This window comes from Chaetodon trifascialis, chromosome 24 (genome assembly GCF_039877785.1).
Source record: "Chaetodon trifascialis isolate fChaTrf1 chromosome 24, fChaTrf1.hap1, whole genome shotgun sequence".
Lineage (NCBI taxonomy): Eukaryota > Metazoa > Chordata > Actinopteri > Chaetodontiformes > Chaetodontidae > Chaetodon > Chaetodon trifascialis.
Window position 1 is genome coordinate 13,476,434 of NC_092079.1, and position 13,017 is coordinate 13,489,450.

General features: G+C 46.6%; 2 protein-coding genes across 7 annotated transcripts in view; one reads left to right on the forward strand and one right to left on the reverse strand.

The window, feature by feature from the left end:
- Positions 1 to 8,704, forward strand: LOC139352028 (ras-related protein Rab-9A-like). Of its 6 annotated transcripts, none has more exons than XM_070994047.1 (5): positions 1 to 76; positions 252 to 2,313; positions 2,941 to 3,165; positions 4,845 to 4,881; positions 5,432 to 8,704. In XM_070994047.1, exon 5 carries the CDS (start codon positions 5,515 to 5,517, stop codon positions 6,136 to 6,138), a length of 624 nt encoding a protein of 207 aa, XP_070850148.1. In that variant the 5' UTR covers positions 1 to 76; positions 252 to 2,313; positions 2,941 to 3,165; positions 4,845 to 4,881; positions 5,432 to 5,514; the 3' UTR covers positions 6,139 to 8,704. The 6 variants fall into 6 exon arrangements, with proteins under 6 accessions (XP_070850148.1, XP_070850147.1, XP_070850149.1 ...); XM_070994048.1 differs by having other exon boundaries at positions 4 to 76; positions 2,941 to 3,153; XM_070994049.1 differs by lacking the exons at positions 1 to 76; positions 252 to 2,313; positions 2,941 to 3,165 and adding an exon at positions 3,321 to 3,353.
- Positions 8,010 to 13,017, reverse strand: part of LOC139352033 (neuronal membrane glycoprotein M6-b-like) — a 23,407-nt gene continuing 18,399 nt past the window's right edge. The window contains exons 5-7 of the mRNA XM_070994058.1: positions 11,904 to 11,977; positions 11,757 to 11,822; positions 8,010 to 10,673 (exon numbers count right to left, since the gene is read on the reverse strand). Of these exons, the coding sequence (XP_070850159.1) occupies positions 10,521 to 10,673; positions 11,757 to 11,822; positions 11,904 to 11,977 (293 nt within the window). The 3' untranslated portion in view covers positions 8,010 to 10,520. The remainder of the gene's footprint in view (positions 10,674 to 11,756; positions 11,823 to 11,903; positions 11,978 to 13,017) is intronic.

Genomic DNA, 13,017 nt, shown 5'->3' on the forward strand with positions numbered 1-13,017 from the left:
GACATTCAACATGGCTGCTCCCTTGTAGCCGTTCCTTGTGTTTCTGCTTGTCGCTGCAAACCATGAGGAAGTTCAGGTAGACAGACACCAACACGGAGAGAGGAGTGTTTTAATACGCTGACTGGTGCATGCTTTGAAAACAACACGGACACCGTTACAGATCTTAATGCTACTTTTCTTTAAGATGAGGTGTAATCTCATCTATAATAAGGTTGTTTCACTTCTTAAATACCTTCTGTTTCTCTCTGCAGCTGCCATGGATGCAAAAGAAATAGTCCGCTGTGCTCTGCAGATAGAGAGAGCCAACGCAGACAGAAGCTACGGGAACATCTCGACCCTCCTCGCTGACCTGGAGAAGCTGCACGTCACAGCAGAGCAGCTGGAGACGACGGACGTCGTCAGGGTTCTCTACAGGCTCCTGAAAAGCTGCTCTGACAGCAGCGTGAAGAAGGCGGCAAAGAGCCTGTTGTCCAAGTGGAAGAGGCAGTACAGCAGAGACACGTGGGGCGTGAAACGCTCGGAGAGCGAGGAGCCGGAGCGCTCCCGCAGGGTTGATGGCCGTGGAGATGGAGGGGTTTCCGAGCAGGGAGATTCCCACTGTGGTTCAGCACAGACATGTGAGGCGGAGAGTGTGAAGTGTGCAGAAGCGTCATCCTCAGGGCTAAAAGATGGCCTCCACACTCTTTCCCTCCCTGCAGAGAGCTCATGTGCATCCTCTGACTTCTCACCTGTTAGATCCAAATGTGTCCAGCTGCTCCAGGCCGCGCTCTGCCCTGAACTTCCTGATCAACGCGAGGCCGCAGAGCTGGCCAGAGACATCGAGCGGCACGTCCATGAGCGCCACACATCCAGCCAGGTCAAATACAAAGCCTGCGTGAGGAGCAGGGTGGCCAACTTGAGGAATCCGAAGAACAGCCATCTTCGTCAGGGCCTCCTGAGCGGCTCGCTGTCGGCCGAGGCCTTCGCTCGGATGTCTGCAGAGGAGATGGCCAGCGCCGAGCTCCGGCAGCTGAGGGCGGAGTACTCGTCCCGCGGGGTGAGCGAAAGACAGCTTCCACAGGGGATAGAGGGGACAAAGACACAGAAGATCCAGTGCAAAAGGTGCGGGGGGACGGACTGTCGGGTGACGCAGGTGTCCAGGGGGGCCCTTTTCTTGCCAGCGTGGGTGAGGCGGGGCGGCCCTGACGACGACGCAATGACTTTTGTGACCTGCAGCGGGTGTGGGCAGCAGTGGTACCACAGCGGCTGGGTCTGCCTCTGAATGCACGGATCCATTCACCCCAACAGAGTGTCTGTAAAATAACATGAACGCTCATTGATGCTGATTCGTTTTCTGCTCATCAATTAAACGATGTTTTCACTTTACTTCACTTTAGTGCTTTTCCTGTTTTCACCTCAGTGCAAAGATTTCATTTGAAAAGGTGCAACCCAGAAGTGCTGACAACAGCGAGACGAGACAAAACAGGACTTTCAGATATTTCCTTTACCGCTGAAACAGGAGGACTGGTCATAGGACTGCAGAGTGGAAACAGAGGACAGAGCATTCCTGCAGGACAGAGCGCAGACGTGTGCCTCAGAAAGACACTTTCAGGCTGTGTCCTACTCTGCGTGGCAGGATCTGGTATTTTAACGTGCGCTCACCAGTAAATCCACTCTGTGAAGAGCTGAAGAGCCGAGTCACCGCAGCCTGGAGACCACAGCGTTTCAGGAAGTGCGTCTCATCATCAGTCCTTTCCTGTCTCGTCCACTTCATCTGTCCTTAGAGAAGCTCATTAAAGACTTATTCTGGCTCCTCTTCCTTGCAAAGCACTTTCTGCTCAGAGGAATAATGTAGATCTTTTGACCTTTGCCCTCACAGATGCATAACGTATGTGTTTTTACACATAAGTCACACTAATAATAATACTTTATACTCACGTAGAGCTTTTCAGGTCTGAACGCTTGAATCTCTTAGAAAAGCAGGAGAAACATGCCTCGAGCCACCTTTACAATATCCCATTCATGTGGAGCAAAGCGGCTCCAGTGGACGAGACATGTGACCTCAGAAAAGCGAGCATGTGAGTCAGTAATCTGCCGCAGGCGTGGATATCCCATGGTGCTTCACTCAGTCCACGTGGCACAACGACTCATCCGCTCATCATCGTCAGGCCTTTGCTGTGCAGGCCGAAGAGTTACAGAAACACATTTTGGGACTTTTCCACCCAGAATGCTGACAAAATGAACATTTGGGAGAAGAAGAGTCTTCCATAGTGTTTGTGATGTTTGTGATGCACTATGGGAAACATTCAGCTCACTGTGTGCTCATCTGTAAGAGTGAGTTCTGCTTTCTGTTTTATGAAATCTTTCAGCGTCTGGACTGAAACCACCATGCAGCTAAAGCAACTTAAACCCTCTGATTTCAACACGTTCAACACGTTTCTCAAATCAGCTCCAAAGATAAAATCCTGCGTCACAAAGTCACTTTTAGTCAGACATGGAGCGTCCAGATGCAGCTGGAGCGTGGCTGCTCAGTGTCTCAGCGCTGTGGCTGTCCTCTGCGTTGTGTCCACTTTCACATGCTGCCTCTTATCATACGGCGGCCTGTCACATCTGTGCTCTGTTCTCTGTCCTGTGCACATACACACACATACAGAGAGGTGGAGGCGAGGAGCTGGAGGTGCTTCGGGCTCCTTTGGTGGGTCTTAACGCTCTGTAGAGGCATGCAAACACACTGTGATAACCTTTCGCCCTTTTATCTTTAAAACACCTTATTTTACACTCTTTTGTTGAAAACACTCTTGTGTCTGCTGCAGAGCCTGAAGCGGTGAGAGTGTCCTGAGGGTCTCCTCTGGGACCCTCTGCAGGCCTCAGCCCGCCTGGTGGGCTGTTGATTAATTTCAGTGTTAAAAACGAATCTTTTTAAATACTCTCTACTTATTGTGTGCATATCTGTTTCCCCAGAAGATAGGAAGTAAAATCACAGTTCGGCCCTCACCGCGTCCAGCAGAGCGCATGACGGGAGGAGGCGTGACGCTCGCGGGTCATATGAGCGTCATCAGGGCAGTGAGGGCAGAGAGCAGCGGGGACCGGAGCGCCATGTCACCGGCTGACAGCAGCACCCTGCCGGGATGAACGAGGGGGATTTAACCGCCGCTGTGACCGCCGCACTGACAGGTACAGTCACAGGTATGACATACTTAAAAAACCTCACTTTCTTTCCTTTTAATCGCCCGGCAAAGCGTGAAGTATTAGTGCGCCCATTATCGGACAGCAACAGTTTGCGGTTAAACTTCCATTATCGGACAAACCCATAATTTCCTCAGAATACGGACGGCGCCTACAGCACAGTTCAATATTCAGTCATGTCAAAGAAGGTGAGTGCTACTTAGTATTAAACCTCTTTTTTATAAGTTAATTATATTGTAGCTACTCTGACTGAACTCGGCCAATCTCCCGGTTTGGTTTGGTTTGGTTTGGCTTGGCACGAGTAATAGTCGCACGAGTTAACTGCTTACGTTTCCTCCTATGCCGTGTCTTTTACCACCATGTCATGTTAAGTTTAATATTCTAAATAAAGGCGATGTAAGACACGAACAGTAAAGTGTTAATTAAAAAGAAGAAATGGCAAAAACATGCGCGTCCGAAAATGGATCTAATTACTGGTCGTCATCTTGAAGCGCAAAAAATCTGAATTTGTAGCGCAAATAAAAGATTGTCAACACAGTTTGTACCCGGAAGGCTGCTGAATTAACTTTGAACTTTAAAATGTTGTTTTCTTCTGCGGTCACACCTGATAGCTGCAGTTACCGTGTTGTCACTGCTGTAAAACACATTTATTGATATGTGATCAGCGCCCTGCAAAGCTCCGCATGCGCACGTGGTTTCCCCGCTGATGGAGCACAAACTCCCCTGACCAGCCTGGAAAACATGGACGGAAATGTTATAGTTTGTAGGTTGAAATGAACTCATGGTTCATAAAGCATGCATTGCTTTATTGGAAATAACACAAAGGCCAGTTAAAGGGAGAATGAAGCACATGACTGCTGTGTGTGTGGTGGTGGTGGTGGTGGTGGGGGGGTGGGGGGGCATCCCTGCATCATCAGTGTTTTATCATCTCAGGACAAAGACATCATTTAGTTCTGGTCCGTTTTTAAAGCAAAAATGTCAAATGTTGGCTGTTCCAACTTCTGAAATGTTTTCATGCTTTTTTTCATCTGAATATTTTCAGGTTTTTAGTCAAATAAAAGAAGGCATTTATAGTAGATCTGCTTGAGCTGGAGGAAATTGGCATTTTTCTGAAGTTTTCTAGATAAAACAGTTAATGAAGATAGTGGTTTCCAGAGTTTAAGTGACCTTAATGTCCCTTAAAGTCCCCAAATTCAGCGTGTTTCAGAGAATCCTCCCTCGGCGAGCCGTGCCATGTTATGCAGAAACATTAATGAACAGTCAGACTTATCATGTGATTATGGACTGGATTCATTGTGACTGTGATGCTAAGCTAACCAAAGCTAACTAAAGCTGCTGTCTGCTGGAAAAGAAGGAAGTCAGAAACACACTTTAAGAAAGCAGCAGACTTTTGGTGGAGCCTGTCTGCTCCCGGCCTGTGATGGATGAGCTCCTCCTCGCCTCCCTTAAACCTCCTCCTGGAGAGATTTCCCATCTTCATCCCGGAGCTTTGTTCTGGTATGTGGGTGGACTGACTGCCGTTTGGCTTGAACTGGTATGCTAAGTATGCCAGTGTGTGGTGTGTGATTAAGAGTGTGCTTAAATCCTCACTTTTCTGTGCAGCTGAGCTGTGAGTGGGTGAAGTCCTTCGGCCACGTGGTCATCTGTGAACTTAAATACTCTCTCTCTGTCTCCCACAGATCGCTGACAAAATGACATCTGTGTGCTGATTTAACGGTGAGGAGTTGTTCTCAGATCTTCTCTCTGTTGTTGAATGGCATCACTAGCGGGTGACTCACTTGTCCTGTGATCAGTGTCCTCGGGACGCAGGCGGGGTGGGAAGTTTATTAATCGATCGTGGACTGGCTGCTCGCTGTCTGAGGGTGAGGCAGTAGGGTCTGGAGATTGCAGATGTATTGGTTCAGGTGTGTTTGCAGCCCCCCCACCCCCTGCTGTTTCAGCTCAGGAGTGTGTGTAGGCAGTGAGTTTATTTATTCATCTAATAAACAATCAAATGTCAAGAAAGCAAATATTCTTTTACCTTCTGAAAGTTATTTGGTTGAGTTGCCTGTTGGTGAAATGATTGAGTGAGTTTATCCTCCACTGGCAAACACTTAGTGTATGTGTATCATGCTTTTATTGTGAAAGTTAGAACAATGGAAAGAGTGAGTCTGTAATGATCCTGGCAGCGTGAGCAGGAAAATGATGATTGATTATCAAAGTACTGGCAGATGTGAGATTTGCTTTGCTCTTTTGATGTCTAATCTGAAGTGTCTGTGCTCCTCAGGTGAAACCACCGTCTCCACTCTTCTTGTTTCCAGACTTCAGAACAGCAAAACCACATTTGTCCCGACCCGGTTCACTGCAGCCATGACATCCAAGTCAGCCCTCCTGAAGGTGATCCTCCTGGGTGACGGCGGCGTCGGTAAGTCATCGCTCATGAACCGCTACGTCAGCAACAAGTTTGACTCGCACCTCTTCCACACCATCGGCGTGGAGTTCCTCAACAGGGAGCTGGAGGTGGACGGCCACCACGTCACCCTGCAGATCTGGGACACGGCAGGTCAGGAGCGCTTCCGCAGCCTCCGCACGCCTTTCTACCGCGGCTCCGACTGCTGCCTGCTCACCTTCAGCGTGGATGACGGTCAGAGCTTCCGTAACCTGGCCCACTGGAAGAAGGAGTTCCATTATTACGCTGACGTGAAGGACCCCGAGAACTTCCCCTTTGTGGTGCTGGGCAACAAACTGGACGTGGCCGAGCGGCAGGTGTCGGGGGACGATGCACGACGTTGGTGCCGTGAGAACGGCGGCCACCCGTACTTTGAGACGAGCGCCAAGGACGCTACGAATGTGGCCTCAGCCTTTGAGGAGGCGGTCCGTCGCGTCCTGGCGTTGGACGACCGAGCCGATCACCTGATCCACAACAACACGGTGGACCTGCAGAGGAAGAGTCCCTCCGAGTCCACCTGCTGCGGAGCCGAGCGCTCGCTGTGACTCCTGCAGGAGCTGCTGTGAGGCTTCAGCCACAGACTGCTCGGCTCTGATTTCATGAGTCTGTGAGGGAGGAGCTGGTGTCTGTTCTGGGACTCCTGTGTGCGATGCCCACAGATAAACTTTTGACCATCATCCACACTTTTAAGCAGATATTTTTAGACCAAAATTGAAAAGATTTGTGCCAATATTTGGCAATTTCACCACATGAGAAGAGTCTCAACACCACGTTCCAGACTTCATTTCCAGTTTCTGATGCAGTGTGTGTTTACAGGTGTGTGTGTGGTCAGTGCTGAGCCTCCACTGTGTCAGAGGTAACTGTCTGAGGGAAGGCCTTCAGGGGGTTTCTCTGATAAGAGCTGAAACAGCTTACTGAAAGTCATAACAGTTCCCGAAACACACAAAGCATTTGAAACCGTCAAAGGGTTTTTGTTCCAACAGTTCTGACGTCACTGAAGCAGCTGCGGCTCAAAGTTGTCGCCCACAAAAAGAGAAGTCCTGAGATTAATGCATTGTCTCTATGGTAAGAAATGAATGAGATGCATTACTTTTAATCACATGAGTTTTAATCACATCTGTACCAGAGATCTTATAGATGTTGGTTAGAAATTTGTCAGACGAGTGACGTCATGATGGAATTCAGTGTTTCATGGTTTCTAGACGGCCGATGAATTTGCTGCTGTTAATCATTTCCTGTATGGAAATATTTATCAATCACAAATGAGGAGCACACTGTGGCCTTCTTTCAGGCAAATCTCCCACCATTTTTACACTGGAAATAAAACCGCAGCCAGCATCAAACTGCAGAAAAATCTAATGTGTGTGATTTTTTTGTTGGAGGTGTAATACCCTCTTTGTCCACAAGAGAGTGCTCACATATCAAACGTGAGCTGAAAGCCCAGTTTGTGGCCTCTCCGTGGCACAGGCCATCTCAGATGTGATTCCCCTACTGATGTTGAATCCCAGCAGCCGTGCACGTCCACGCACGCGCCTTCAGTTACCGGCCAGGTTGAAGTTGCACAGCTTTTCTGGGAATGATGTGGGCTCAGCAGACCGAATGTCGAAAAAAATCCATTTTATTTCCAGAAAAGGAGCAGCAAAATTGGAGAATGAGGGAGATGTAAATCAAACAGAGCCCGCCCACACAGTTCACAGCAGGTAGAGAGGGAAATCACCTGTGTGGGTGCACCGTGGATGTGGAGGGTCTTTAAACCTGTTCAGAGGATCCAGTCTGCAGCGGCGAGTATTTTAAGATCACAGCCAGAGTTTTCATGTCGACACTCCACAGAAAGAAATTAATACTGACTTTTTAAGAAAGCAGTGTGACCTTTTCTTGGGAGTCAGCGTTTGTCTGTTTAAAGGTTTCTCCACTGTGTCGGCACAGGACGCTGTCTAATTCAGTCATTAGCAGCACCTGTTGCAGGTGACTCTTGATTACTGAAGGCAAATGCTGCAAACACAACAAACATGGAGGATTTCTGGAGCTTTATCATTCACTCGCTTACAGTCAAAAATTGTGTCAACTGCATTATCCTGTGGGAGAAGGAAGGAGTTCTGCCGGTTCAATCATTTCATTTACTCATTTGGCCGATGAGAGCTGACATTAGTGGGTGAGCCGAGGAGTCAGCAGAGAATTAATCAGCAAATGGTTTGAGAACTGAGCATTTCAGGCTATTTTTGAAGCAGAAAAGCCAAAACACTGAGTGGTCGTGGCGTCGTTTTTGGTGAATTTCTTTTATGTAGTTGTTAGCTCCAGCTCTAAAGCAATGGTTTGTTGTATATTATCACTTTTTAAATCTGGGTTTGTAACCATAAACAGGAAATAATAAAATTCAAAGACCCAAACACAAGAACGAGACAGGAGACCAAGGCGCCACGATAATAAAAAATATCGGTTTTACTAGAGAAGGTTACAAAAATCATCACTATATAGGAGTCATAGAACTATTTCCAACTTAAAAAATAAAACCATAATGAAACACCTACAGGGACTACAATGCCATCAAAGTACAATGGAGTTTTCTTTAGAAAAGTGGGTGGAGGGGGGGTGTGGAGGAGGGGGGCAAACACCGCCTACCATAGTTGTCGGTACAATTGACTACACATCACCTGAAAAACTGTAAAGACACAGTCATGTCTCCTTCATGCAAATAACGAGGAAACAACAACACCCTGACACGCATCGTCTTATAGGAAATTGAAGTTTGTCTTTACATCAACCTGCCGGCAAAGCACGTATATTTATCAAACATAACACACATGGCAATATAGTCCTTTTTTATACAGAAGAGACAGCTGCACACATGGACGATACTGACATGCTTCATCTCATCAAAATTCAAAAAGGTTTCTTCTTTCTTTTTTTTTTGAGGGTAAACTAACCGGTGATGATCAATATAGAATATAGTTCATGATTATTAAAGAATATCTGATTATAAAATTAATGTATGAAAATTCCTGACTTGTTTTATTCAGAGTGTAAACATCCCAAACAGTCTCTGTGGCTCATATGAGAGGCATGACGTTAGAAAGGAAAGAAAAAAAGCGACTTTTGTCTCAACTCACGTGTTGATGAGTCACTCGTTTGGCTGGCCATCGAAAAAAAAAAAAAAAGCAAAAACAGTTAATAAAATCATTATTACTGAATCACAAGAAGAACTCAGCTGCCTAAAACTGATAAAACATTAAAAATCAATTTCCATATTTTTTTTGTCACGTTTTAAAATGTATACGTCACAAGCACCTCAATCCATATCATATCATATCATATCATATCATGACTGCACTGTATCCCTCTCACGACATATCATTCAAGATGTTACATTACAATTATCATATCAAATGCAGAACTAGTATTTGAGTGCTAAACACATATCTCAAAGGGTACATTTACATTTATCTGTGGAAGAAAATAACTGAGCGTGGCTGTGCTCTCCGTTCTGGGAGAGGTGTACATCGAGATCTTTTCGGGTGATTCGGCTATTTACAGGTGAACTTCATCGGCAAGAGGAGGGATTTCAGAAAGTGACGGTGTAACTGAGACGGGCAGTGTTCCAGTCCGCTCAGGGTCAGTGTTTAGAGGGTGAAGCTTTGGAGAAGAACACAACTAGTGAAACTCAGATTTGGTTTGATTCCTGAGGTGTGTGTCTTTGTTTGTGTTGAAAGACCGAGATGGACATATGTTCGATTCCTGCTGCCGCTGGTGATGAGTGGAGCGAAAACCAGAGAGGTCTTAAGAGCAACAGTCTGGCATTTCGAGAAGTGAACTCATTCACTTTCCTGCCGAGACTCAGACGGGAAGATCGACCCCACTTTCATGTTCATAGGGTAAATATCAAGCTAAGGCTAGCAGCCAGTTAGCTTAGGCTTAAACACTGCTGGAGACAGTTAGCTTGGCTTCGACCAAAAAGAAACTAAATCAGTGTAACGATGTTCTCAACGATCTCTTGACAAGAAAGCGAATGAGCGTTTTTCCCCAAAACGATTGCCTTAATAAACGTTCGCCACTCCTCCGCCTTAAACCAACGGTTAATACCTCGGTGGATAAATAAACTCTGCTCACGTAAATGCACAGTAATCCTTGAGATACCACATGATTTGAGTCTTTTAGGTATTTCTTTGACGGGGGGGGCTGGGGTGCTTTGTGTTTTAAGGGATTTTCGTCTCCCTTATTTTTTTGTTTCGCAATAGTGCAACAACTTATCGAGCAATAGCAATAAAAAGTCTAAGATGGAGAAGAAAGTAAAGGAGAAAAACCTATGAGCGCAAAAACATAAAGAAGAAGAAGAAGAAAGATCATAATAGTACCTGGCATACTTTCAGAGAGTATTAAAAAAAACAACAACATTCGTACACATTCGCACAATATATTCATATTCATATATATATGCATATAAAACACCAAAAAACGGAGGAAGTTGGTCGCTGCCTGGCTTCCTGTGGCTGAAGCAGACAGTGAACAATGTTTTTTTTAGGCTGTTAGGAGTTGTGTGTTGAGAGGCTGTGCTGGCTCAGGGCGCGAGGCCATCACAGCCGGGCCACGTTCACGAGCCGGCGCCCAAAGGTACGGGGGAGGAGACGCTTCTGAACTGATATATCGTACCTGAGCTCGACCCCGGCGGGCGAGCTCTCCCGTTCTGAAGCATCCGCCTCCGTCTGGGCCTGCCGCCTCTCCTGAGCCTCCATCCTCTTCCCCTCTGGTGTGAGCCCACAGCTCTTAATCAACATCATGGAAGGGAAGAGGATGGAGAATCAGGAGGTGGGGGGACTATCAAACATGACCGAGGTGGTTTGTTTTTAACATAGGGAGGGGTGGGTCTTGGGTGTTGCAGGGTGGGGGTTGAGATGTGGAGAGATGGGTGGTGGTGGGAGAGGATCGCTTGTCCTTATGAGTAGGAGGAGGAGTTCTGGCCCTCCTTGGAGCGCGCCTCAGCCTCCAGATCCTGGTCGTCCTTGGTCTTGATGTCCTGGTAGTCGTGTGTGGAGACGGCGCTCTTCAGGTAGGCCCAGTTAGCCGCCAAAATCATCAGGTAGTGGATCTGAGGAGAAACGGACATGTTTTCTTCATTTACTTTACAGACAGGGAATGATGTGCTACACACTGATTTAATGCTGTATGATATAAAAAATCACGAGTGTTCAGGAAAAGCACGACAGATGTGCAGAAACAGCCTGCTCGCTGACAATGCTTGATTCCTTTGGCTGATGGAAACTATTCTCCCACCATCCAGTGCACGAAGGAAACGTTAGAGCTGCGACCAGCTGCAAAAAATTAGAACCAATTATGGAGAAATAAAGAATTACTGATTTTTGGAAAAACCATTTTCCTTTATTATTGAAGTTTGGTTGGCGTGACGTTCTCAAGTCAAGAGGTTTGATCGTGGTCTGCTCCTTTTTTCATTATTTCCTGTTTGTGTAACAGTGTGTTGAACGCAAAAAGTTTCCTGTAATGATTAGCATGAAGTACACATTCAGCAAACGCTGAAGAAACAACCATTTAAAGTCTGCAAAGAAAGCTACTTCTCACCACTAATTGCTTTAACGTTTTCAACATTTCCTCTGTGTGTTGCATTGTGGGACAATCACACTTAACTGAGTCTGTTTCCACTGTGGACAGACTAGAAACTCAGACTTTGCTTCCAGGTAATTCCACTGATTAGCAGGCGTCAGTGAAGTCACCTGGTCGTCACCTGGAAGTCACTGTTCAACCAGAGCGACGTCACCAGCCAGTGAAGAACATTTTGATTTCTGATTTTGATTCACGTTTGCTCAAATGCTTTTTTCTGATCTCACTGTTCTGGATGTCGTCCTGCTGCCTGGACGTTAGCTGGAACACATGGCAGCGCAGAGGGTTGTCAGGTGACTCAGTGTAACATCTGGAGAGGTGCTCATTGCTTTTTTTAGTCTCTCCTTAGTCTCTCCCTGGACGTGAAACAAAACAGTCCGCCTCCACAGCAGAGTACACACTGACCCTGTCTACACGCAGCAGAGGCAGGCTGCGGCTCGGCTCTCAACCCGTAAGACGACCGTGAGAGGCGGGGTTGCCGTGGCAACAGATAAGCACGCCATGGCAACGTGCATATTTTGAGGAGCCCATTATCGTGGGATCGCGAGCAGCTTACCAATGCGATGACGGTGGCACCTGCGCCGGCGAACGCGACGATGTAGAGGTGGTAGGACAGGTAGAACTGTGGACGAGAAGAGGACATGAGTGAGGAAGCAAAGGGATGACAGAGGACAAGAGAAGACGTCACGTCCTGTCCTCTCACCTCGCTGGTGTTACAGATGTCTCCCAGTGTGGCTCCACAAGCTTTTCCTGGCGTGGCGTTCCACGGAATTATACCTACAGGATCAGAGAGATGAAACATCACAGGAGCGCCGCCGTCTCATCGGAGGCAAGAAGCTTTTTCCTCCCCCGAGACTGCCTGATTGAAAGCATTATGACTTAGGCTCGGATAAAGATTAAAGGAGACAGGGCCGCCGCTGTCCGGGCCTCTGAGCCCCTCCTACGGGAAAAATATGGGTCATTATTTTGATTCATATCTTCACTGTAAAAACATTTTGGAGAACTGGCTGGAAACGCTTATTATAGGCTGCACTCATCCTTTACCTTTTCTTCTTCTACAATTACAAACATTAGTACCAAAACATTTCACTCATCAACTGTAGCTGCTGATAATAGTTTGATGTCTGCCAGTAATTGGGGTTAATATTTCATACAACGTAGTACAGTATGACTGCCAATGAAGCATATGTGATCCTCATCCTGCTTTGTAAGCAGGCCAGCTGTCCTTCAAATATGGGTCACATACTGTGCATTAGGCCATCTAACAGATAACAAGATATGCAATCATAGGAGAGCGTTACTGCGTACGGCGTAATACTGCAGGAGGGTGGATTTTCATAGAGATTCAATCAGGCTTTCAATAATCTAAATGTATTTTTGACCTCTTCCTGTATGGAAAATAACATTCAAAGTGAACTGGAGATGGAGATTAATTTGCTCTGTGCACAGGGACAACGGACAGAGTAAAGCTTTTTGAATCATACTGGAAAAAGGAGTATTTTTCAACAATTAAAGCAAGACTAGCTAGTGGTGCAGTGTTCTCATGTATAAGCAGTACTGAACTAAGTTTATGATGGCTAATATATGTCCAATATGGCCAGTATTCGATGGCCGTGGCTGCCTGTCACGTTTGAGCTCGGCTGCCTCGATCAGGGGAACTTCTCCTAAACGTTGACAACATGTAAGACAGCATGCGGCCTGATTCTTTTTACTGCAGCTGCAAGTCAAAATACCTGAGGGATACGCAACATGGTGCACTTGAACATGTCTTCTCCCTCTTGTTTTTTTGGCAGGTGAATCTGAAACAAATTTCCTTC

Excerpts from the sequence above, each read along its gene's own strand:
- LOC139352028 (XM_070994046.1), top strand. The coding sequence starts at position 257 with ATGGATGCAAAAGAAATAGTCCGCTGTGCTCTGCAGATAGAGAGAGCC.